This window comes from Alligator mississippiensis, chromosome 3 (assembly GCF_030867095.1).
Source record: "Alligator mississippiensis isolate rAllMis1 chromosome 3, rAllMis1, whole genome shotgun sequence".
Taxonomy (NCBI): domain Eukaryota; kingdom Metazoa; phylum Chordata; order Crocodylia; family Alligatoridae; genus Alligator; species Alligator mississippiensis.
The window spans coordinates 236864464-236892219 of record NC_081826.1 but is presented as its reverse complement, the minus strand read 5'-3'; the positions used below and the strand labels follow the sequence as shown (position 1 = coordinate 236892219).

The 27756-nt window shown below is 38.7% G+C and overlaps 1 protein-coding gene across 3 annotated transcripts in view; it reads right to left on the bottom strand.

Annotated features, from left to right (window-relative positions):
- The window catches only part of CHD1 (chromodomain helicase DNA binding protein 1), an 83889-nt gene that overhangs the window by 34386 nt on the left and 21747 nt on the right, over positions 1 to 27756 (bottom strand). For all 3 annotated transcript variants that reach the window (XM_059724991.1, XM_059724990.1, XM_014597253.3), the window contains exons 3-16: positions 21087 to 21291; positions 19973 to 20083; positions 18300 to 18367; positions 16359 to 16508; positions 15762 to 16039; positions 10708 to 10933; positions 8302 to 8402; positions 7540 to 7718; positions 6914 to 7041; positions 6205 to 6421; positions 4823 to 4912; positions 3076 to 3266; positions 912 to 1100; positions 372 to 534 (exon numbers count right to left, since the gene is read on the bottom strand). In XM_059724991.1, coding sequence (XP_059580974.1) covers positions 372 to 534; positions 912 to 1100; positions 3076 to 3266; positions 4823 to 4912; positions 6205 to 6421; positions 6914 to 7041; positions 7540 to 7718; positions 8302 to 8402; positions 10708 to 10933; positions 15762 to 16039; positions 16359 to 16508; positions 18300 to 18367; positions 19973 to 20083; positions 21087 to 21291 — 2296 coding nt within the window. The remainder of the gene's footprint in view (positions 1 to 371; positions 535 to 911; positions 1101 to 3075; positions 3267 to 4822; positions 4913 to 6204; positions 6422 to 6913; positions 7042 to 7539; positions 7719 to 8301; positions 8403 to 10707; positions 10934 to 15761; positions 16040 to 16358; positions 16509 to 18299; positions 18368 to 19972; positions 20084 to 21086; positions 21292 to 27756) is intronic.

Here is a 27756-nt window from a genome sequence, read left to right as displayed (position 1 = left end):
AACTATATTTGGCCATGGCTGAATGCACCACTGATGAAGGTACTTTACCATATATTTCTCAAGTCCACATGGGTTTACAAAATTTAAACAGTATAATTATTATACTGGTACCGTGGCTTTTTCATTTGACTGATTTACTCTAGCCAGTTGATACGGTTTTTTTTTAATTCTGTAATTGACTATAAATAAAATTTCTAACTAGGAAACAATTCCACGTCCTATATGGGACAAAGTTTATCACAGTTTACATATTATACTTCAACAAGATCTAAAAATTACTAAATACCGTACAAACTAGATGTATGTGTATTAGAGAAATAAAAGATGATAAGCAGAACACACTATTTTGTAATGAAGACTAATATCTTTACCTGTAAGGCCTCCTGTTTATTATAGAATTCATCATCATCTGGTGGTTTAATGAGGTAGCAATGGTTACAACACTTCTTGAGTTCCATCATGATATTCAAAAACCCTGAGGTACTGCCCTTTGAACCTTTACTCAGGGCTTTATAATTCCTGGTTAAAATCCACCTGCAATATAGAATATATAATATAAATACTTAACCAAATTTGTGGAGGAAAAAACGAAAAATGGCACACAGATGCTAAAACAGGCAAAACAGAACAAAGCATGTATCATACAACTTACAATATCCCATTCAAGAAAAACTAACTGAATTGGCTTAAACAAATCTGAACTCCACCAAAATCAGTTTTAAATATCAATTCTATAAACTACGGGTTAAAATCTTGGCTCCATTAAAGATAAGGCCAAAACTTCCACTTCAGAGTACAGGCTTTTAACACATCTGTCAAATGATAGAAAATTCTCTCTATTTTGCACCTTGAATCATGCAGACACTATAAAAACAGCAAAAACATTTTTGCACAATTTTTTCATTATTTACTTGTAATATTGCTTCTGCAATGCACTCATCTCCATCCTCAAAATCTGTTCAACTTTAGCAGGTAAAGATTTTTCTACATCTTTTTTAACTCTCCTCAACAGGAATGGCTCAAGTTCTTTGTGAAGACTTGCATAGCCGACTTCTCTCCCTTTGCCATGCTCCTCTTCAAAATCTTCCCAGGAAGAAAACCTTCAGTATAATACAAGGGATCACAATGATACCAATTTTTTTTAAATTCAGTAGTTTGAAGTGTTTAAATAAAATAAGGCAGAGATAAAAATAAAGAAGACCTAGAGCACAACTCCCAACACTGTACTACATAGAGAAATGCAGTTAAAAACTTCACTGAACCAATTCAAAGGGAAATATTAATTTTGTTTTTTCCAAGGCAAACTCTACATTTTTGACAAAAACAGAACTTACATGAAGAAAGTTTTGATTTAGCAGAAACTGCATTTTTGTTGGAAAAAGTATGCTAACTAGAAGTGTTCAAGTCTCTCCAAAAATGTCAGAAATAAACTTGAAAATTAGATTACTGTTTGAACTGGCTGCTTTGTTTAATCATTCAAGGATACTTAAAAAAAAACCCAAACAAACAAACAAATAACCCCCCCAAACAAACAAAAACTGCCTTTCAACATGGCGATCAGCTTACTGTCATTTAATTTACTATCACAGGCCATACAATGTCACAGATTTTTAGCCAAAACTCCTCTAATTAAGTTAATAGGTACTTGTATACAAATACTAGTGACACTAAAGGACCCACTGCATTTTATGGAGGAAAAAAACAGATTTAAATAAATATTTTTACCCAAAATATTAATGTATGTGGAGTGATAGCAATTAGTTGAATGCACAATGAAACAATAGTAAAACTTTTAACAACGACTGCTGGTTTCACTTTTGCCTCAATTGGCATGCCAATTAATAAAGTGCCGGATAGCACAACTTTTGCTGTATTTTGTTTCGATTCCACTGCCAATTCTCTTATGTGTAAAACACAATTAATTGAACATGAATTATCAAAGGTTTACGTTTACTTAAAATCAATTATATTAACCTTTACAGGCCTGAAATAAGCTTCTTAAAGAAACTCTGGCTCACTTAATTGGCTTCACTGCCTCTGAGGAGTGGTAAACTATTGTGTTCAATTCTTTGAGCATTTGTGGATTGTTAGTACTTCAAAACTGGGGACTGGATGAAGTTTCAAAGCAACTCATACCAGACACAACTGACAAAAACTCAAGACTCTAGGGCCATAATTGCTCTTTCCTTTATGGTTAACCCTGTTTGACAGTTGTAGATGGACATGTACAGAAAATCTTTGGCTTCAGGGACATCAAATTTCATATTTGCCTGAATCCAGATTTATCTAATATTTTCAGATGTACTCTCCTTTTCTTCCCTTAATTTGTTCCAGGTCATTAAATTGTACTTTAATTGGGTTTTTTCCTTCCAGAAGAGGTTTACCACACAAACCAGTCATTTCTGTTTGCTGTTAACATAAAACCATTATTGCGTGTTTGTGATATCCATCTGTTCTATTTTATTTTATTTTAACAAGCATTCAATCTAACTGGAAATGAACACTTGTTCTATAAGGCTAGACCATCCTGACTAGAAGACAGGAGTGTTGCTATTTATCAAGGTTGATTTATTTCAGAATCAGAAAGTCCTACCTAGGCAGGCAGACTACTTAGCAGGGCAGAACCCTTGGATTATCTACAGCATCTATGTTACTAGCTGAAATTCAGTCATCAGTAGAAGGGTAAGTGTACGTGGACTGAAAGAATGACCCTTACATAACACTTTGTAATCTTTTGGCCATCTCAAAGGGGACAATGATTGCAAGTACATGGAGAATTAACTATGTGGAGACTGTCCTTCGCAATAAGGCGAGGCAGCATACAGTCCGTGTTGTAATCCACATTCAGTTTCTAGCATCAATCAATATTTTTTGGTGGCCTGCTGTAAAAGAAAACTTGTAAACTTTTATTACAGTAATTTATTTAATGCATCATGAACATGGTATATTTACTGCGTGTTTTAACTATGACAGTGTTTTAAAGGTATTCTCTGAACTCAGCAACTGTGACATTTCTTAAGGAGCACAGCAATATTAACAAAAAATAGACAAAAATGACATAAAATTGTTCTTTACTTTTCTGGCATGATGAAGTGAAGCAAAGACCAAAGCTCTTTGAGAGAGTTCTGCAGAGGGGTTCCAGTGATAAGAAGACGATGGTTGGACTTAAAGTCTATTAAGGTTTTATACAGAAGAGAGTCATCATTTTTCAAACGATGAGCTTCATCCACTCCTATAAATGCCCAGTTTAGACCACCAAGGAATGACTTAAAAGGGGGAGGAAAAAAACCCAAAAAGGAAGCATTAGATTAACAAGCAATTCCTATGATTATTTAGGATGATTAAGGCCAAGTTATGTATTTTTTTTGGTATGAAGAAATAAAATTCAAACATTAAACTGATAGCCAGTTTTGCTGATCCCTTTTACTAGGCTAAACACAAGGCAGGACAACTCATGCTTTTAAAGACTGAAATTTGTACAGCTCTATATTTTAATACTGAATCATGCCTTTTAAGTTGCCAAAAAACTTTTTAAGCCCTGGAGAAAAAGCTGTACTGTATTTACTTGAATCCAAGATGACTTATTTCTCCCCGTCCTCCCACCATCAACATGGGGGGAAGCCATCTTAGATTTGAGTACTTGTTCTGGGTTGAGGGGGTTCATGTGGCAGGGCAGGGGGGGGCTCACAGTGTGGGGAATGTATGGGGAGACTGTGTGGTGGGGGCAGGGAGCACATGGGGGAGATCTACTGTGTGCAGCTTGAGGGTAGCATGGGAGAGGCAGCATAGACTGCCTCTCCTACTTACCTTCTTCTCCCACTTCAGCCTTGACCTGGACATGCCTGGAGCTACTGCCACTGCTTCTACCTGGCCAGGATGGGGTCAGAACCAGGGCCACAGCCACTGACTGCCCCAGCAGCAGAGTGAAGCTGCCACAGAAGGTAAGTGTGGGGGGGAAAAAGTGGCAGTGGGAGTGCAGGTGGCACGGGGAGCAGGCAGCAGGGGGTGGGAAGGCTGCAGGGTGTCAGGCTCAGGCATGGGAGGGAGAGGTCAAGTACCGTGGACTGGCAGCAGGAGGTGGGACCAAAAGATTGGAGGGGGCAAGGTGAGCGGAATGCAAGTGGTAGGTAGGACAGACAGCAAGAGGGAAGACAGTGAGGGTAAGGGGGCACAGAGTCTGGCCCCTTGCCCCCCTGCCATTGCTTTTACCACAACAGCAGTGGTAGGGGAAGAATTTAAGATGGCCCCCCCCACCCCCCAGTAATTATATTCTGTACAAGAAAAATTAGTACAAATTTATAAATTTTCCCTGTACAGAATCTAATACTAGGAGGACATCTTAAATTCAAAGTCATTTTGGATTCTGCTAAATTCAATATGAACAACGAAGAATTCCCCAAGCAATCCCAACAAAAAGAATCCAAACTCAGCAGGTCAGAAAACATGTTGATTACTGAAAGTCATCAACCTCCACCACCACTATAAAAAGACAAGAAACTATAATTTCAGGACACTATCCCTTAGTTTTTTCATGATTCTCTGATGCTGTTCTGTGGTGTTGTTGTTTACCACCAGGACTGAAAGAATACTATAGCTATTAGTTGCCTCAGTAACGACAAAGAAACAAATGTTTGCAAGGCTCTAAAAAAATAATTACCCCCCACCCCAACATTTTTATATAACCATCATTTATGAAACAAGGCTTGCATATGCATTCAAGCAATTTTTAAAATAAATGTAGAGAAAAATGCAACCCCATGGCATAGTAAAGTAGATGTTGCAATCTCTGTTTACTAAATAGCTATTTTCTATTAAGACTCACCTTATCCTTTAGCAGAATCTCATAAGTTGTCAAAAGGATATTAAATTTTAACCGTTTGGTCTGCAGATGCATCCATTCATGAGTTCTTATCTACAAAGGAAAGTTGAAAATTTGTGACAAATTTAAGCAAGCACATAGGAATAGCATTAACTTCCATTGCTAGAGCAATGTAAATGTTGAACAACAAGCAGTAATCTAATTCCTGAAAAGAACATAACAGCAAAGAGCTTTACTAGCAGGAAGGAACTGGATTAAGATGCAAAGTCAGGTACATAATAAATAGTCACATGTAACATTTTTAGGTATGAATAAATGTCAAAGTGCTAAAAGAGAATCAAGAAGTCCACCTGACCACTCTAGTAAGAGAAGACATGCTTCTTTGACATAAAACAACATTTGAGAGGTGAGAAAGAGGATGTTCATCTATTTTCCACTTTGAATTGTAGTTTTTTGTACATTAGCAGTTTATTTCAAAGTAAGAGTAATAAGAGAAATAATAATGCTTTCATGTCATTACAGTCTAGGATAAATATGAATATTTACTAACCACAATTTAAGAACTTTTTTCTCAAACCAATAAAGATCCATGTTTCCAATACAAAAAGGGGGAAAAAAAAGAACCCCCTGCCCAAAAACAGCTTCCCCATGCCTCATTAATATGATTCCTATACATATATTTGTTAGTTGAGTAAAACAGGAACTAGGTAAAAGCTTCCTTAAATGCAAATGAGAAAAATTAAGAAGAGTTTTTTTGGCCAGTGATTACACACAGAATATTTCAAAACTTCTTCAAGAGGAAGAAATTAACAAGATGAAAAGTTTGTTTGTTAACATCTAAGAATATTGCACTATGTCCTATTTCAAACTTGGCCTCAAACAAAAAACGTAACAATGCTTAGAATCCACTTACACCAAAGTTTATGTAAATGCATTGATCAGAAGTAAAACAGTCAACTATGATGACATTTGGAACAGTCATGACTCATCATTAAAGCATAGATTTAAAAACCTCTTCAAGTGAATTGGACAAATTACACTTTTCCAAGCTACCGTTTCTTGTGCCCTTAATAGCTCAAATAGACATCAGCATATCAGTTTGAACTGTTTTTCCAGACAAATTTCAAATCAAGGTTTAGCATGTATCTGTATGATACTTTGAACAAACTCCTTGACTGTAGTAAGAAGAGCCCAGGAAGGAAATTAAAAAATGTATACAAAGATTTGTAGTAGCCCAACAAAATTTCACATTTGCATATCTCATACGATGAGTAGTTCAAATGAGTAGTTGCTTACTTCTAAAACACATGAGTTAATATTAGACAAATGTTTAAGATGAACATAATTTAGTATTAGGCTTTTCAATAATGTAAAGAAATTCTTACCATATTTCTGCTAGTTATATCACCTAAATAAACCACAGCATTCATTTGAGAAGCCCATATCTGAATTTCTCTTTGCCAAGATGTCAAAGTGGAAAGTGGCACTACCAGCAAGAAAGGACCATACAACTGATGTTCATGGAACAGGCAGTTCAGAAAGGAGATCGTCTGTATTGTTTTACCTAGGCCCATTTCATCTGCAAGAATACAACTGTTCCCCCTGCAAATGGAAAAAAATAGAATTGGTTGTCATTACATTCCTAAATCACCTGGAAGGAAAAAAAAGAAGCAGATTCTTTAATCGTTTTTGTTCAAGATTTACAGAAAGACTTTCTAAATACACCACCCCTAAAAGAAATGTAGCAAGCCCAGTTTTTGATGATTATATCTTTAAACAGTATTGGCAGAAATAAAATATGAGATACAGTTTCTTTAAAGCTTTAAATAGTTTTCATGCATTAAATTTTAAAGATATACACCAGTATATGAGGTTTGGATTCTGGATTTCAGAACTGAAAGAAAAGCTCTGGAAAGCCTACATGCCATTATCACATGACAGACTACAATAAACTTGCATATAATTTACATGTGAAAACAATTCCCCTGAGATGTCTATGTTATGTTTTACTGTTCCAACAACTAAGTTATTTGATTGGGTTTTATGGATGTCTGCCATTTATGAGTAATAACGTTTATTTCAGATGATACTTACTTGCACCAAGAGTGAGCAAGCCAGTTCAGTCCATTTAACTGATAGTCTCTCAACTCTAAGCCCTCATGCCCTCCAATATATGATGGCTGCTTTTTCAGTGCAACAAACCTTGGTCTCTGTTTTAATACCTATGAAAGGGAAATTGGATATTATTCCTATTACTGAATGGTTTAAGGTATTCAATATGACTTTTAAAGAAATACAGAAAAGGAAGAACTCTCAAGACAGCGAGTCTAATCTACAACAACTAGAGTGGATGGCACAGCAAATAATCCCGCTCAAAGATCCATCTCAAAATTAGTTAGGTTATTGGATTTAAGTTCAAGGAGAAGGATGAAAAGAAATGACGTTAATATCGATTATGTTTTAAATGTTAAACTAATAAATATAACTCTATTTATTTGTCTAATTATTTACGAGAACATTTGTCTGCTAAAAACTAATGCTGCTCTTGACTCATATTGCATATATCAACTGTGAGTACTAACTTGAACAATTCTAAATGATTGTGCCTGTGAGTGAAAAGATGTAATATCCCATCCCTACCTCCTGGAACCACATAATCCTTTATAATTTAATTTCTCAATCACCCAAAATCTACAAAAATACCATAAATTTGTACTCACCTTGCAGTCCTTAAAAGGAGTGGTCTTGGATTGATTTCTGCTAAAATACTCATCAATACGTGCCTGAAATTTTTTGGCAATGAGAGCACCATCTTCCCAGCTACATTCAGAATATGGGAGACCCTGCCATTTGCAGTAATAATCTGGATAACCTGCTGCTGACTTCTGATTTGAATGAGCTGTAGAACACAATCAAAATGGTTAATAGAGCATTTATACACATACCTTTTAGTTCTCAGACAAGCTGGAGATTCGCTGCTTTGGGAAAGACTCAATTAAACGACTCTGCTGCACGTGGGAGCTGACATGCACCATGAAGCACTGCTTGCAGTTGTATAAGTGGCGAAACGCACGTCAGCATGGAGAAAATGGCGGCAGTGCACTTTTGAACTAAAGCACCGAAGTGCACCACTGCCATTTTCTCCGCACTGATGCACATTTTGCCATTTATACAACTGCAAGCATCACAGCACCAAGAGCTTTCACATATAAAAATACCCACAGTCTTTATTTTAACTACACACTTCTTTCAGTTTTATGACAGAATAAATAACATGACTTCAGAACTGAGGAACCTATGGCTAATCTCCATCTTAATTAACCTAATTATTTTAGTTTGAGAGAAAAACAGATCGTGTCTCCAATGCACTTATTATAAATAAAATACAAAATCAATTATAATTAATATTACTATACTTATTATAATTATAGTATTATCATATTATCTTCAGCATTATTACCATTCTTCAATTTATCACATACCAATTATTCTTTCAACTATTTGATACTGTTTATGCAGATCATCTGTAAGTTCTTGCTGACAGTTATAATATTCCACATCTTCTGGAGAAGCATTTTTCAGCCTGGAATGGAAATTATATACAATATTCACTGCATTGTTTAGTTCTAAAACTATAACAATTTAATAGTACTAAAGCCTTCAATATAAGCATAACAGGAATATTTTTGGAAAACTTTTTTAAAGAAAGAAATGACTGCAGGGTGAGACTGGAGGGGGGAAGAGGGGGGGTACTGCTACAAATACTGTATTTCTCACATATAAGAGACCCCTGATTATAACATGCACCAATTTTTGGACGGCTTCAAGAAGGAAGAAACATCTTACTTAGGAGTATGGCTAAGTACCTGAAATCTGCAGGGATTGGTGCCAAGGCTGGAGGTTTAGGACCTAGGGGCTGTGTACTGGGTGCTTGGGAACCAGAGGTTGGATGCTGGCCCTGAACCTGTAGACCAGGGGTGGGCATTTATTTTGGGTGGAGAGCCGCTTATTGAGTTTTGACAAGCCCTTGAGGGCCACATGACAGGCAGCCAGGGGCAGATAAATATTAAATTTTCTAAATTTTTTAGGTGTCCCACGGGCTGGATAGAATGGCCCACAGGCCACATTTTGCCCGCCCCTGCTGTAGACCAACCCAATCCAGCCATGGCAGGGCGGGGGGCTGTGTGGTGGGGCCTGACCCAGCTGCAGTGATGCTGGGGCCCATTCAGCAGTTTCAACCCTACATGCTGGATCCAGAGCTGTATGCTGGGTCCAACCCAGCACACAGCCCTGAAGCCAGCAGATGGTCCTGGAGCCAGTGCACAGGGTCTATCAGCCTGATACACTGTGCTGTTGGGGATGGGGGCTCCCCATAGGTCTGGACATCTGGAAGCAGCAGCAGTATGGGGTTCGAGTGGCAGCAATAACTACCATGGGTTTGGGAGCCATGGCAATTAATGCTACTACTGGTCCATACCCCTGACCCTTGCCACCAAATGTCCAGACCCATGTACACCCCAATTTCCCCTAGCTGATTGGGGGGACGGGGGAGAAGAGGTAACTTACACACAAGAACATATGGTATATCCTTTCTAGTCTAGATCCATCCTCCCTAGCAATTGAGAGAAAATGGCAACAGACTACTTGTGACACCTACACCTGGCAAATACAGTTCATGTAGAACTACTGTACTACAGAATGTACATACCCAACAATGGAAGTACATTGTTTTGCAGGACATTTGCTTCAGAGAAGGTAACACTTGAAGAGGGTACAAATTAAGGAAATATTTATCCCAATTATTCCTAAAGACAAATGAAACGGGTCCCCCAATTCAATATCGCTATCAAGGATAATTTTGAATGCTTCATTCGAAATAAATGTCATAAAAGGGACAAGAGAAGGTATAGATTTCCTCTAGCTTTTGGTTCAGAATGCCTAGCAGCACATCATTATGCGACAAAACAGCAGGACTGGAAAGCCTAATGAAGTGAACTGGAATTGGATAAACCTCTCAGAAAAAATGTAAGAATCACTGTGAAGAGTGAAATGAGCATCAAAGTAGTAAATTATGGCTACTATTTATATTCTTTGGTCTTGTAAATTAAGTATTTATATTACGCACATTAAAAGTCTTCAAGAAAAATATAGTATCTAAGCAGACATAACCGTTTATTATAGAGTCTGACCTTTAAAAATGCCAAATGTTCCCAGTTGCTCAATGGGAATAAGTTCAGTGGTAAAAAACTTTATATCCTCTTGTTATGTGTTATACTTTAGAACAGCAGTTCCCAACCTCTGACAGATTGCACACCACCAATTTAAAACAATACAACCTTAAGTACCACCAGCAAATTTTTGACATATAAAGTAATTATAATAAATCTGTTAATGCATACTACTGACATACCACTGGTGGTACCCATACCACAGACTGGGAACCGCTGCTTTAGAATTAAGTATCAAGGTTGTAGCCATATTGGTTTTGAGGCAGAAGGAATCAGAACTCGTGGTAGAGGTGCTCTTTTATTAGAACAATTAGATTTTTGCAAAAATAAATAAATAAATAAGTAAACAAACAAATAAATAAATAAAAATAATAATAAATCTTCAATTGCAGCTTTTAGGCACGAGCACCCTTCTTCAGGCATAGGAGAAAAGATTGTAAAAGTTCTTTTCTCCTATGCCTGAAGAAGGGTGCTTGTGCCCAAAAGCTTGCAATTAAAGATTTTTTTGGCAAAAATCTAGTTGATCTAATAAAAGAGATCACCTCTAGCACAAACTCTGATTACTTTAGAATTATGCTTTCACAGAGAGAAGACAGTATGTAAGCACACATGCTATAATAAATATCTGTATTAGGAAAGAGATTTATAGACAATATTCACCATCGCTTTGTTTCTAAATCTTTTTTCTTATAGTTGTCCAGTTTCTTCATTCCTTTCACATTCTGTTGCTTTAAAGTTTCTTCTGTCTCCCATGTGTTATGTATATGGGACCAGCCTTTCCATTTAATCAGATATTGAATTTCCCCCGGCTCCTTTGATTTGTCAAATCCTGCATTTGGATCACCATCTGCCTCAACTGCATAGATGGTAGTTGCAGCACCAGTTGCTAAAAGGAAATCACAGAATATACCTCAGCACAGTATTCAACAATGTTATAATACAACTTAACTGGAAAAGCTTTTATAATATAAACATTTATCAACATGCAACCAACGACTTCTACATTCTTCAGATCACATAATCAGAATAATTATTTTATAGAAGGATATAGCAGTTGAACAAATATCTTAAAAACTGCTGCCTGTAAACAGAATAAGGATGAAATAAGGAGGAGTGGAAGGTGGCTAATATGTAAAAGAGAAGACAGATGGGCAATTTAGGAATATCTAAAATATGCTGATGAGAACGAGAAAAGTATAACTGGTAAACCTGCCACTATATACATCTTAGGTAAGTGCCCATCCTTCTCATAGTTTTCTTTGGGCATCTGTTAACAAAACATGGAAGCAAGGGGTGCCCTTGGACCTTTAAATAAAACAAACATGCTGTACCCACTGCCCTTTGGACACGCATGCCACATGTGGAAATTAGAATAATACAAACTAGCCAACATGGAATATCTTTGAGGCTAGCCTGGCATTTTAAGGCTTCAAAAATCCCTTGCCTGTGTGGCAAATTGCCATGAAAATCACACAATAAATGTTACATCTACAGATGTCTACAGAAATTTTACATTCTGACTGGTCAGCTGTAAGATATCTGCGATCCACTGTGCATCCATATACAAAAGCAAGTTCAAAAGCACACAATCACCAAACTAGAATTGTTTTAAGCAAAGTGAATCGCCTTGTACATCATTCACTGGGTCACTTTATGACATAGTGTCAATGTGGCCAGAAATGACTGGGATAAAAATCCCAACATAACAAACATTCCTCCTAGTATCATAGAAAATTAGGGTTGTAAGGGGCCTCAAGAGGCCATCTAGTCCAAACCTCTGCTCAAAGCAGTACCATTCCCAACTAGAGTATCCCATCATCATTTTACAAAACACTGATTATTGATCAGTTTTTTATGATCTAGTCCACTTTCTGCATTCTTACTCAAAAGGGGTATATTTTCCAGAACCCTCTGTACAAACTGAGCTGCATGTAATATGGAGAACATTTGCATGCTACCAAATTAGCTTCCCAGGGTGTGGGCAGGCTGATGTATGTGCCGGGGCTACCCTGTGGCTCCTCCCCACCACCGAGAGGTACTGCTGGTGGCAGCACCAGAAACACGAAGGCTCCGGGTCCTGCTGTTTCCCGCTGCTGCCACTCATCATGGCTGGGGTGGGCATGTCCAGAGTGGGTGCTGTAGGGGCTGGTGCTGTGAGCTCAGCCTGGAGCCTGGGTCCTGCTTGCACCCGTTTCCATGGGCCCAGGGCCTACAGCAACAGCATCTGGAAGAAACCACTGCTGTCTCTGCACCTAGGCACCCACCACCACAAACGCTGCCTCTGGGCTACCCTTTTACTCTGAGGAGCGGCTGGAGCTGCTGCCTGGTTTCAGCAGTGGTGGTCAGGTTGCAGAGGTGGCAGCTCCTTCTGGCTGTCACTGCCGCCAGCCCTGGCTCCATGGAAACTGGCACAGGCAGGGCCCAGCCCTGGGCTAAGCACATGGCCCTGGTCCCAGCCCACCCCATGCAGGGGGTCACGGTCCCTGCAGCACCCACTCCAGACCCAACTATCCTGACCACGATGAGCAGTGGCGGCAGTGGGAAAAAGTGGGACCCAGAGCCTGTGCTGAGGCTGCCACCACCGCTGCTCATTATGGCTGGGGCAGGCAGGTCTGGAATGGGCACTGCAGGGACCCCAACCTGCCAGGCAGGACGGGCTGGGGCCGGGGCCATGTGCTCAGTCCAGGACTTGGGCCCTGCTAGTCTCCAAGGGGCTGTGGCCAGTGGTATCTGGAAGGAGCCACCACCACGAGCTGCCAGGAAATGACAGTCCAGCTGTGGAGCCACCACAGCTGAACTGTCACAAACAGGCTTTTAGAAACCAGTATCATTTTCTAGTCATCAGCCTTTTTTACAGGTCCTGGGCATAGGGACTCCACAATCAGGCTGCCATAGCCCAATCCCAGGGTCCCCAGGAGCCAAGGTACAGTTAAAACCCCATATGCCATCCTGCTGGATAGCACACAGGGTTTTAAAGTTCCCTGTGCATGGAATCTCTGGGATTAGGCTCTAGCAGCCCTATCCAGAGTCCGCTGTACCAGGAGCAGAATTAAAACCCTGTGTACTTGTCTTCTGGGCAGTGTATGGCTTTTTAAGGGTCCCAGCACATGAAGCCCTGGGACTGGGATGCCAGGATAGTTGTATCCCAGACCCTGGGGCTTCCCCTATACTAGGAAGTGCAATTGTTGGGAGCACAATTTAGATCCCACGGTGCCTTAAAATGAATGTCTGTCAGAGGCCTTACACTGTCACAAAGATGAATGCTCCAATACATTTATAATAGAAATATTTTATTATATATGTTACTTTATAGTTAAGAACATATTAAAATTCAAACAGCAAATTTATCTAGATCCTTACTAGCATATTCAGTGTCAGCCAGTGAGAAAATAGGCTTCCAATTCTTTAAGGACTACTATTCTTCCTATCCCTTGTCTCTCTTCCTCACTCATTCTTTCCCCTCCCATTTTCCCTTTCTTACTTCTTGGCTATATCTAGGAAGTGTTGAAACACTGGCGTGTTTAAGTAAACATATTAAAACCCTATTACACACTAAGCAAGCTGAGTTTCAACATATCTGCAGTTTGAGGTAAACCTTAGGGCAAGTCTAGCATGTATTTTGACCAGATATTGTAAACTGAAACAAAAAAGGAAAAAAAAAAGAAAAATTTCTTTTTAGAAAAGACAAGGCCTGTTTTCCTTCCCTAAAGCCACTCTTAATTCCAAGATTCTGTAGGCTTCATTTCCACATCCTTCTCCATTTTATCCCCCCAAACAATCAGCATTTAAATAGTTAATACTGATATCTTCAAATGGTAGAGCAGTAGTTTTTAACCTTTTTAGACTCAAGGCACCCCCCTGGAAAATGCCAGCTCTGAGTTTTCACTCTTTTTGCCTATAGACATAGAGTAATTTTTCTGTTACAAAGAAAGAGAAAGATCACAACAGATCAAAATGTTTTTAACGCTGTGAATTCCTATTTGAAATTTCTGAGTTTATCTTCCAAATCAATTTGTACAATCTATAGTGCTAACATTGTGCATCTTGAACGAATCTTGCAGCACCCTGATTGAGAATTGCTGCTTTGTAGCTAACATCCAACAAAACTAGTAGATTGAGAAAGAGAAGTGACACTGGTTTACTTTGACTTCTGATTTAGAATAGTATCTTTGTGTATACGAGGCTAGAAACAATTCATTCAAAAGCTCAGAAGACAATTCATTCAAAAGCTTAGAAGACCAGAAACTAAATACATCTTTGTGATGTGTACTCAGAGAACTGGATGATTTACACTGCTAATCTAAAACTGTATTCAATTCAAAGGTGAATGAAACATTTCGTGCCTGACCAACCTAGTCTCTTTCTATGACCAGGTTACGAAACGCCTGGACACAGGAGGAGGGGTGGATGTCGTATACCTGGACTTCAGGAAGGCCTTCGATACGGTATCCCACCCCATACTGGTGAACAAATTAAGAGGCTGTGATGTGGATGACTGCACAGTTCGGTGGGTGGCGAATTGGCTAGAGGGTCGCACCCAAAGAGTCGTGGTAGATGGGTCGGTCTCGACCTGGAAGGGTGTGGGCAGTGGGGTCCCGCAGGGTTCGGTCCTTGGACCGATACTCTTTAATGTCTTCATCAGCGACTTGGACGTGGGAGTGAAATGTACTCTGTCCAAGTTTGCAGATGACACAAAGCTATGGGGAGAAGTGGACACGCCGGAGGGCAGGGAACAGCTGCAGGCAGACCTGGATAGGCTGGACAAGTGGGCAGAAAACAACAGGATGCAGTTCAACAAGGAGAAATGCAAAGTGCTGCACCTAGGGAGGAAAAATGTCCAGCACACCTACAGCCTAGGGAATGACCTGCTGGGTGGCACGGAGGTGGAAAGGGATCTTGGAGTCCTAGTGGACTCCAAGTTGAACATGAGCCGGCAGTGTGACGAAGCCATCAGAAAAGCCAATGGCACTTTATCGTGCATCAGCAGATGCATGACAAATAGGTCCAGGGAGGTGATACTTCCCCTCTATAGGGCGTTGGTCAGACCGCAGTTGGAGTACTGCGTGCAATTCTGGGCGCCACACTTCAAGAAGGATGCGGATAACCTGGAGAGGGTACAGCGAAGGGCAACTCGTATGGTCAAGGGCCTGCAGACCAAGCCCTACGAGGAGAGACTAGAGAAACTGGACCTTTTCAGCCTCCGCAAGAGAAGGTTGAGAGGCGACCTTGTGGCTGCCTATAAGTTCATCACGGGGGCACAGAAGGGAATTGGTGAGGATTTATTCACCAAGGCGCCCCCGGGGGTTACAAGAAACAATGGCCACAAGCTAGCAGAGAGCAGATTTAGACTGGACATTAGGAAGAACTTCTTCACAGTTCGAGTGGCCAAGGTCTGGAACGGGCTCCCAAGGGAGGTGGTGCTCTCCCCTACCCTGGGGGTCTTCAAGAGGAGGTTAGACGAGTATCTAGCTGGGGTCATTTAGACCCAGCACTCTTTCCTGCTTATGCAGGGGGTCGGACTTGATGATCTATTGAGGTCCCTTCCGACCCTAACATCTATGAATCTATGAATTTTTAAAGATTTACTCTATTGACTAGCTTTTTAGAGCTCAATATTGTTCTTAATAAGCAGTATTTTATAATACCAGAAAACTCAGTGAATTTGTAAAAACTGCTATATGATTTATTATAGCAAGTATTTAGGGCATAAATACCTCCTTTTCGTCCAGTGCGACTATCCATAAACTTTTCTATAGTTTCAAATTCATCTTCTTCAGGTTGTGGAACATCCTCTCCACAGACTTCCAGCAAATCATCTGAATCTGTCTTTGCTTCTTCAGCTTCTTTGTAACTAATGTTGACTGTTGCCTGGCGACGAGATCCTCGTTTATCATAATCATCCTCCTCCTCATCATCATCGTCATCATCATCAGATGAATCAAGCTGCCTCTTTTTCTGTCCTACACTCTTTTTACCACTTTTTGGCTTAATTCTTAAAGAGAACACGAAGAAATTATTTTTAATATAGATAACTGCAAATCTTCTGCCATTTCTTTCAAAGCAGTAATATTTCATAATGACTGTCTAACTGTCCTGAAATGTTTATTCATGTAAACAAATATTTATTATGAACAATTTTCATAACTTTTTAAGTAACTTTAGAAAACATACTGCCATTTTTGGGACGCTAAAACCTGCTAATAAATTGTACCATCTGGCTTTTAAGCTGAGAGAGAGAGAACATTAAAAATAACAACATTACTCATAATAAATCTTATTATATATAGTAGTTAAAATTACAAAATTATTACCTGCTGGGAGGTTTCCTGCTTTTTACTTTATTTTTTGGCTCATAGTCAGATTCACTCTCTTCACAGCTGCTTTTTTCTCTATCTTCCCTTGATTCAGAATCTGAACCAGTCCCAGAGACTGATCCTGACCCAGACATTTGCCAGTCTTCACTGGATGAATTAAAAGGAAGGAAAGTTTTAAAAAAATCTAATATTAAAAATTACAAAGTGTGTGTATGTGCTGCATATTTGAACTTTTCACAAATGCACACAGACTCCTGATACAAGAATAATCTTGCTGATAAAAACAATTATTAAGGCAGCAAAATTCTAGAAACAGAAAATTACTACAAATACATCAGGAAACTCTCACTGATTCCAGTGGAGGCTACCTAATAAAGAGAAATATACATTCCTGATTTTCCAGTAAGATAAATTCTGACTTACATACATATTTCAATTTTAAGAAATTAGTTTGATAATAATAGCTATCTAAAGTTAATGTTGGCATTCATAACAACAGTGATATATTGGCAGTGAGATATTATACTTTACAAGTGGTTCTCAAGCAGGGCACCATGAAAGGGATGACACAGTATGGGCACCAACACTGTGGGGGCAGCCAGGTGGAACTGCAGTGTACCTGTCCTGCATAATCAGCTTGGGAAGCATCTTTGGCAGGCCTCATTCCTATCTCAGTTAATGTAGTATAAAATCAGAATTCCATTGCAACTATCTGAGAATTTCTTGTATAAGCAGAAGGGGATAGGAGAGGAAGCAAACTTGTCTGGAAGGGGTGGGTAGTTCTTGTTTTTTGGGGGGGTTTCTTTAAGTATGGATAGGACATAACAATTGCATTGCTGTTCGCTTGTGCTGTTGTAGGAAAAGGAAAATAAGAAGAGTCTGGTAAAGTCCTTATTGAATAAGGAGATACTTAGTAAGCTGAAACAGTACACAAACGGTGCTCAACCAGGGTGCTGCCAAATTAAAAAATAAGTTATGGGGCTGTGCCCTGATTCTAAAAAGGTAAAGAATGACTAGTATAGATTTACATCTATAAGGCTGCAAATGTTCACATGACTTTTCCCAGATTCAAATGATCTAAAAAACCAACATGGATTCTGGATAAACTATGTATTTCCCACTATGTTTCCTCTGCCATCCACTGTGTTATACTATTAATATAGCATTTGACCTTCATCTGAAAACTTGGAAAAACACCCAAGTTCTGAAAGACACCATTATGTGTCCATTCATTAAATTTCATCTAAGAAATCTAGTAGAATAGTATCATAAGTATTTTCCTTCATTTCTTCTTTTCTAAAAACAAGAAGAAAAATATGTTCATAATATCAAGGTTCCAAGTTTAAGTAAATGGATACTTGTTCAGAGCATGCATGTACTTCTAATGCTCTGGTACTACATAGGCCTTTGTGATTTGCAGATTTTGACAAACTCTTAAGTGGGGGCATGCAGTTATATCCAGTCAAATATACTTGGTTAAAACAGACATTATTGTTAAAATACTTATAAAATAAAATGTTAATGATTGGTCTCATTTCAATATTAGATACATCAACAGTTCTTGGGTTCCTATACTGTTACAAATTTATAGGACAAGATGACCTCAAATTCTTAAATTAGGATCATAATCACTAACTTCCTGTATTCATAACAGAGTATTCTATTCAGGAGATTTTTATGTTGCATTTTACATATTAAGATTCAACTTGACCCATACATTGGTGGGATGATCTATAAGGAAAGTATCCCAACATGCTACTGAACATTAAAAAGTATATTTTTTTTAAAAATCAAGCCTAAGGTGCAAACAGTAACCTGAATTCAAAGCAGAACTGAATTATTTTGTTGCATGGAGAAATGCTGTATGTGTAAATACTAACATATAGAAGAATAAGGAAATTTTGATATAGTATTCTTGTTTTTATGAGAATATCCTACTCTTTATGTTTTTTCCTCTTGGTTTCGCTGGTTGAGTCATCCACAGAGTCGTCACTACTAGATGAATCCTGCCAAAAAAACAAAGAATATACAGGATTCATTACAATATAGTATTATAAAAGCAAAAAAACTGTTAGCAATCTGGCTTCTATTCCTTATTTAGCAAAGTTTATTCTTCCCATCTGATACCAACCAATTTCATTATACACCCATATGTTGAATACAAACCTGTACTATTAGTACTATTTAAACCATCCCAGATTTCTATTCATGCACATCAGAACACTGGGAAGCACTAGAAAAACTTTAGTCTTAAAGAATAACCGTTTTAACTACTTTTATAATGATCAAATCAAGATAAACTTGTACCAGAAACCTGAGAATTGTCTCCTTTTTTAAGGACAATCCCTGTCAGTTTTGTATCCTTCCCATTTCTTGCATTTATGGACTAAAACAGCTTCAAAAATTAAATTTAAGCCCAGTGTAAAGGGTACTTTAAAAATGAATGAACTGTTGTCTCTCAAGACTTTCTTACTATTATTCATATTCAGGCAGTGAGAAAACTAGAGAAAATTCATCTTCAAAACTGGCATCTAGAGAGAAATACTTATCACCAGTTATAAGTTAAAGTTACATATGCACTGCAGCTTTTAATTAAATAGCTGAAATAACACTGAACAAATTCTTAAAAAATGAACCACCTACATCACATAGAAACAATGGGAGAACAAAAAGAAAAACCGTTAAGACTGTATTTCTGATCAGTGTTTATCTATACCTTAAAAGTGTGGGCAGATGCCCATAAAATTTTTGTTTTACAGGTAATTTTCACCATGTTATCTTGAACAGTGCCATCTTTAACCATATGTTAATATTTTATATTATGAATGTTAAAAAAATTATATTTTGTATTCTAAAGTGTTTAAAATAAATCAGAGATTTAAATGATTCACTGAAAAGATGAATGCTTTAGGCTATGGATTCTTTTTTTTTTTTTTAAGTATAGACCAGGGATTTGCAAAGTTTTTATGCCACGGCCCAGCAGTCACAGCTGACCACAGCTGGAATTTCCAGCCAGAAGGCAGGTAAGGCTACCCCAACCCCCCAAGCAAGGGGGGGCAGCAGGCAGCCCAAACCCTGTGTTGCCATGGGCCCTGTGGAAGGAGACCACAGACTCTCAGCCCGGCTATGGGGGGCTGTGGTTTGCTGATCTGCAGCCACTTCCGGTCTGAGAACCCCTGGTATAGACTGTACCTTAAAGTTTTGGTGAAGCAGATCCCTCCTCCCACTTGTCTCTGCATAACTTTTTGAAACTAACACAATTCATTATATGGAAAATTAATTAGGAAAATATTTTAATATCATTATAAGCCTTGAAATGCAATTTAGAAAACTGATAAAAACAGCAATGTGTGACCTTCCGCTTTGTCCATGGATTTGAGAATATAATTAAAAATAATACAGACACACTGCTTTGTACAATTTCACCACTTACCTGAATATATGTAATTTAAAATATTAGTATGTTTCTCTATAAGAGCCTCAGACATGCATTAAAAATTCTTGTACTGACATATTCCGAGAGAATTTGGCTCTGCATAAATTTCTATTTTACATTCCAGGCAGCAAAACCTGAGTGTTTACATTTGTAACATTTACAACAAGGTATTTACCTCTTCTGAACCACTGTCTGATGAAGCTGCTTTTTGCTGCTGTTGCTGCTGCTGCTTTCTGAGCATTGCTGATCTCTGAACAGTTAGAATACTTGGATTCGATTTCCAAAACTGAATCAGAAATCAAATACAAAATTAATGCAGTCAATTGTATAGAAACTTTAAAATGATTTTATACAAAGTTAGATTTCTTAATATGGGAAGTTTCACTTCAATTATTCTCAACTTGAAAATAAAATTGGTGCCATTTTCATTAATTTTACAGCAAATAACATGCAATTTTATCTAACATCACTTTTTAAATGTATTAGTTTTGCAAAACTGTACTCATTTAAATAAAAACTAGACCAAAAATACACTAAATATCCTGTTTCATGGTAAAACATTTTAAATGCATTATAATTCAGTTAATAGTACTGAGACAGTGTGGTTGATGCAATCTTTAAATAATTTTGTTAAATGAAAGGGTGAGTCTTAAGCAGTCTTTGAATCTTGTGTTAATTAATATTACTTTAAATTTATATAATACATTCCTCCAATAGGAAATGAAAACATTTCACAAACTTATGCACCATGTACAGAAAAGCATTACAGTGAAGTTCAGATAGTTTTGGCTTAAAAACCCATTCTAGTGAGTTTAGTAAGTCATTTAGATACTTTTCTCACAGTTTAGTACATTTTTTCTTCATGAAAAGACTACTACATATAAATTTGTAGTTACCCGTTCAACAATTTATCAGATATCTGCAAGCTAAGGCATGAGGCCAAGGTTTTCAAAAGTAAAATTTAGGAAGGATTTAGGACTCCAGGTGCCCAATCAACTGATCTTGTTTGAGTACTCAGAACTTCTGATTAAGCTATTTATTTAGGAACCTACAAAAGGATTTGGGAAAAAAACTTCAAGTATCCATTTACTGAAAATCTTGACCTTGAGATTTGCTGTGATAGTCCTAGCACGTGCTTATTTTGCTAAACAATCCACGTCAGATCGTAAAAATGTAATAAGACTTCCCATTCTATTCCATATAATAGCTGTATGAAACTATAAAAAAGCTGTAGGAAACAACTACTCATGAAAGCTCATCTTCCATGGAAGGGTATTTATAAATTTTACCTCAGCTCCATCAACTTTAGGTGATTTAGCCTGAACTTGTTTCTTCTCCTTAGATGCATCAGACTCTGATTCTGACTGACTTCCTGACTCTGAACCAGAGTCGGAGTCGCTGCTACCTGACTGGCTGCTACTTCCATCGCTGCTGCTCCCAGAGCTTGAACCAGTTCCAGAACCTGACGCTGACCCAGAATCGTCATCTGATTGGCTGCAATTAGAAGTTAAAAGATTATTATGCTTTGTTCTAATTACTGGCTTAACTCACAGTGATAAGAGAAATAATTTAGCTCAACTTGTGAAGCACATACAGATAACACACTCTTAACTCGCTTTGTAGAGCTCCTAACGCAGTAGCCAAGAACACCGTACAGGCTGAATCAATTAACAACATATCAAAACAAGAATACATATACTATATTTCCCTATAACCTAAAGCTTTAACAGTCAATTACATGCCCAGGGCTCTACATTTATTCAAAGCATAGGCAAACTAGAATGTCTTGCTCGTCTTCCTAAAGGTAGCCAGATCCAAGTGAGAAGCATCTGTCAGAGATGTGGGTTTTCTGGAGAATTTTGAATTGGAAAATCTTCCAGTGCCCTAAATAGAGTATGATCTGATTTGGCATATTTATTTGACTTAAATTGAATAAACAAAACTAAAAATGTACCCCATGTAAATTTTATGTCCCAATAGCCACAAGTATTTGAACTGAAATATTTGATTAGGAAAAAATTAAATACAGCACACTTAATGTGGTTTAAAAGTTATATTCAAACAAATTCAAAGCTTTATGTGGAAAGAAATTATTTTTATTGGAATACTTGTAAAAATGTAAAGACAATACACAATAGCAAGTACTTCCCTTACATTGTTTTTTTCCCATACATTTAAACAAGCAAAGGCACTGAAAACTCTTGGCACACTAATTTTAGCACACCTAAAGAACTGTGCATGATATGCCATGGTCATCCACTCATCTACAACAGAGTTTAACTCTCTTCCACTGAGGTCATTGCAGCACCTCCAGTTTCACTGTCACTATTGGTAGAATCACTTGCACTACTTATTAGTTCCATTTCAGAATCAGATTGAGGCAAATCTGATTCAGAACTACTTAAACCACATTCTCTTTTGCTAAAGGATGGTTTTACCAATGAGTCTATGCGCAAGGGCAACTTATCATCACACTGCATCTTCTTCACTAATTGTGCTTCTGACTGATTCAGAGCACACACCAACTGCTGCAGCTTCCTTAGCCTTACGAAGGGTTTTTGAACCCGAAAGCTTGCTTAATAACTATTCTCCAACCATTGGGGTTGGTCTAATAAAAGATATCAAATTCACCCAAGGAACCTTGTCTCCAGAAACCAGAGATTTTGAGAAATAGAAACAAGCTTAGAGGTGCATTCAGTTGTTAGTCTATTCCTCTTTTTTGTTTTGATTGAGCTGAAAGCCTTCCAGTTCTGTTCACAAGCACCTGCTGTTGGTAGAATACTTAAGATCCTTAGAGCAATCCTGGACAACAGTCAGGTGTTACAGTATCCCTTCTACCATGCGAGAGGAGACATTCTCTGCTACCCACCAAATGACATCTTTGCTCCAAAGTATTTCTTCTGCAGGGTACCCAGCAATGTCTGTCATCACAGATATTAGCGTTCATTCATTGTTACTAATTAATTTTATGAAACAATTAATTTTTAGAAATGTAAAATTTCCCATGGAAAAATAAAGCATGGGAAAATTTTCTGTCCCACATCTCTGATCTACATATTCTCTTCAAGAGGAAATTCTACAGTTGTTACCTTATTATTGTGAATGCCCTACACCAGGGGCTCAACCCACAAACTGCAGGCCAGGTCTGGCACCTAGCGCCATGGCCTTCTGCACCAGATTACCACTGAGACAGTGTGGTTGATGTGATCCCAGCATACAGGCAATGCAAAGCCCTGGGGCTCCAACCCCAGCACATGCGACAAGGCAGGAGCAGTGCAAGGATCTGGGGCCTTGATCTCAGCACATGGGGCCAGACAAGAAGTAGCACGGGGCCCCAGAGCCAGATCCCAGTGGGTGGGTTGGCATGAAGCCCCATCCAAGCACAAAGGGGGACAGCTGAGTCCTTGCAGGGGCCCTATCTGGGAATGCAGGCCCGATTCGGCCTGTGGACTGGCCTCGCACCTCTTATCTGGCCTGCGAAGCCAAAAGACCGAGTATACTGCTCTATATCCAATGTCCATAAAGTTCACCATATGGGACATGCATATTTAGTTTTCTGGTCAAGCATAGGTAATTCAATGTAGAGACAGCAATATGTACTTTGAATTTCACCCAGTAGTCATTGACAGCTATTACAGACAGCAAAAACAAGATGAAAAGGGCAGAATCAAGAACAGCTCCCCCTCCTAACCAAATAGCTAGTAGACAGTTTATCAGACTTGTCTTAACCAAGTTGATTTGTAGGGCCCAGGAAACAATACCCTAATGCAGAACAGATCATTCAGGAACAATACATACTATCCAAGCAGATAGAATGGGCATGGCACTGTGCTTCATACTGCCCCCCCCCCCTCTATTATTTGTTTCCTTGTTTTAAATAAAATCAACTTTACAACTGGCAATACCTACTCCTTTTAAGTAAGATCTGAGAGAGAGCAATAAAACTCCAAGCCTACAAAGATATTTTCCAGCCAAAACTAGGTAAGATCAGGCAGTATTTCCTGTTACCTTTCAATTTAAAGCAGACACAGAAAAACTCCTAAGTCCCCAAATGTCAGTCTTTAAACTTTATAAAGAAATAAAATGGGATAAACCAACACTCCAAAAAACAAAATCCCTTCCTAAATCTCATTTCACACCTTGTGTTGTAAATCTGGAACTGCTGATTTCTATAAATGATGGATTATCAGGATACCTGGATTCCATCCCTAATGGCCTGTCTACACAGATAAGAACACAAGTATTCCATTATTTTAACAGTTCTATATTCATTTAACAAGTTAAAAGAAAGTGAATAAATATTTATAGGAAAATATTTTCCAAAATAAAAGGATGTGGGGTTTGAGCAGCAGCAAATTATGCAATGAAAATAAAGTTTCAAGTCCTCCTGACTGCTAAGAAAGCCTTTCAAATATGAAATTACAATATACAAATGAACCTTATCTGTAAATAATTTACTTTAATACAATGGGAACAGAGAATGTTCAGAATGTCCAAATTTAAAGCATTTTGGTGTTTATAAATGGGCATCCTAAACTTGAGGCAACCAAAACTAAAAGTCTTGTCCCTTCTTGTGTCTTTTTGTGTCTATAATGGGGATACTCCCATCTTTAAGAAAAACTGATAACTTTAGATGAAAAAGGTGTAAAAGGGAAAAAAGGAATCTTTATATAGTTGCATGTAGCAGGTTGCAGGCAGTAGCAGAAGTACCCATATCCAAATAAAAACTCCTGCAATACATGTTGTAAAGCCAACAGTGCTATTTTCCATTCTGGTCTTTAGTATTAGAGTATGCTTAATAATCAATGTTATAAACTATATTAGTGTTTATACTGTTGCTAGCATCAATAACACTGCACCAGAGCCATGAAAAAAAAAAGATCTAGGTCTGTCCTCTAAGTCTCTGGCTCAGAGCAGAAGATGTAAGGAGAAATAAACAAGACATTAATGAATTACCTTGTCTCAAAGTGGGAATGTAGAAAAAACATGCCATTGCTGAACTGTTCTACTTTTGCCAAGGAGGAGAGAGAGAACATATTAGATTGTGTCTAAACTGCCCCATTCGTTGATCAAGAACCTGTCATTTCCAAGTGCACAAAATTGCATTGTAACACACACACACACACACACACTTCAGTAATAATATTATATATAAGTATAACCATTATAAATATATTAACCTACTGTAGACTAGGACTGTCTGAAATAATCATAGCTGGTATCCAACCTGATTAGTTACATAATTCTAGGACAATATATCAATGCCACTGTTGTATTTAACATGTAGTTAAAAAGTTTTAACACCTTATTTCTTAATGTACTGAAGCACCAAGATTGAAAGAAACAGAAGGAAGAGCAACCTTTAAGCTTCCCTGTTCTGGAGTAGCGTAGCAGAAAAGGAATGGCTGACATCTAAATTCACCTTTCCTTTGGAAGGATAAATGCTGAACGGCACCAATTTTGCTGGGAACATTCCAAACTTTGGTGCAGTTACGGATTCCATTAACTACCCCTCTCTCCCAGGGACACAGAACTAAGACACAAACTCTCATATCTTTTCTGCAGGCAGCAAAGAGTGACCTCTCATCCTCCTTCACATTGCTTCCTTCCATCTCTCTATGTGCCCTGTTGTATTAGCACAGCAGGGAGCAGAAAAAGAAAAAGCTCACTGACCTTCAGCAACAGATGCTCCTTCAAAGGAGGCAGCAAAGCCAGGCAGAGCACAGTGGAAGAAGACGCCAAAGCAAATCCCAAAGAGAATGTCAGAGGGAAGAGTGAGTGGCAGAAATTCAGTATGAAAACAAAGAGAAAGATGGGTAAGTCAGCCTAGAGAAAACTCAGGAGATAAAAGGAAGTATGGGATGAACAAGCCTAAGCGATGGGTGATGAAATGCCATTTGAAGATGCTTAAACTTCAATGTTATCTTGGTGAAAAAAAAGCAGAATTTCTTACAAAACAACTTCTGCAATTATGCTACTCTTTTGATTAAGTGCACTGTCATTAAGGAAAGGAAATAGATCTGCACTCCTAAGAGACTCAAACAGCGTCAATTTATATTGAGCCACAGCATATTAAGAATTAGGCAAGAGACAAGGATTTCTTAGGATGGTATCGTTTGTTGGACCAACTGTGTAGTTGGAATAGTTAGATTGCAAGATATTTTTCATCACGTCTGACCAGTACAAGCTAAGCACAGCACAGTCAATTAAGAATCAGGTTACTTTTCCATGGAAAAGTAAGAAGTCTAACTCCTTAACACAGCACCACTCCTCCAAACCAAGCTGTTAACGTATGAGAACATGATGTACAATACTTTACTTTTTGTACTATGCACAGAGCCACCCCTAGGGGTGTGCAGCACCAGTGGGTGGTGAGCGGTTGGAGCACAGAGAGGGGAGGAGGGGGATAGCAAGCAGCTGGAGTGTGGAGCTGATGGCGCATGGCGGCGCCTATATGGCACTGTCCATGGGGGCCCCCCCAAAGCATGGGGCAGTTGCCCCAATTCACTCAACCAGGGACAGCCCTGACTATGCATAATGGTCCAGTACCTAAGCCCAAAAGCAATAAATGCTCAGCAGAATTCAAGGTTAGAACGCATGGAACCAGTTAAGTTGAGGTGCTTTTCAGAACATTTACAACTAACCAATGTTAGGTTAGCGCAGATGAATAAGTGCGTCTGAACTATACATTTTTGTAGAAAAAAGCATAAATTTGTTTACAGATGCATACCCCGGTGCTTTTAACTCTACTGTGAATACTCGCAGTGAATTTGTGTGTTGGCTGAAGACAAAGTGCACGGCAGGGAGACAGCCCAGGGGTTCTTATGGCTCAATATACTGAACTGGAACATGCCTGGTAGGAACAATGTTATGGGATCCTGAGGGCAACAGGGAACTGTAAGTGCTTGGGAAAAACTCCCGCAATGCCTATATCTCTCTGCCCCTTTGTCAGATTGTCCCTTTATTTGGCATGGGTTTTTTTGTTTTGTTTTTTTTAATTATTACTACATAAAGCTACTTGCATTTTCTTTCCCCACTATGTCAGAGGTCTCCAGAAGGATTAAGTCCATTCCAAAAAATGAGCTTAGCACTTCTTTTGTATTTGTATAATTTAAAGGATAGCAGTGTGAAATGGGGCTACTGCTGTACAACTGTTGCAAGGGGGATAAATAAGGAGAATACAGGTGCTGTATCATATCTAGCTGAATTGCTCTTCAGAATGTTTACAACATGGCTGGACCCATACAGCCCAACCTGGAATTCTTCCTCTGTGCACTTACATTCCTTTGTGGCAGATGACAGAACAAGGAGCTAGAGAAGTTTAGGTTAGATATTAGGAAAAACTCTCTCGCCAGGAAGATAAAACATTGGAACAGACTACCCAGCTAGGCTGTGCAATCTCCATCCTTGGAGGTTTTTAGAACCCTGCTAGACAAAGCCTTGCTTGAGATGGCAGAGCTGGAGGCTAGTCCTGCTTTGAGCAGGGAACTGGAATAGATGACCTCCTGAGGTCCCTTCAAACCCAGATTTTCTAAGCTTCTATATAGCCAGCAACCAAAGGCTTAGCAAGGCATTCACTGATCTAAACACCTCAGAGCACCATTTGCATACTTTAAGACTAGCAGAGACTGGTGGACATGCAGCATAACACCAGTCTGGGGTGATCAGTAGCGGTTATAAACCTTTCAAATGCAGAAGGCAATGTATCTGAAGCTCTGTTCTGAGTTTGTCCCGCTCTCCCAACATTGTGAAACAAGCTCATTTTATCAAGAAGCAGGTAGTAATCATGCTGAGAGAGCTAATGCTACCAGTTATTACTGCCCTCTGAACAATCAGTTTAGGGTGAGAAAGTGTTTAGTTAAGGCTACTGTCATTGAACTGTGCAGAGCTACCACGGACATCCTCCTGCAAAGCGTTGCAATTCTGGGCAACGTGGAGCCAATAAGTGAGAGATTTGAG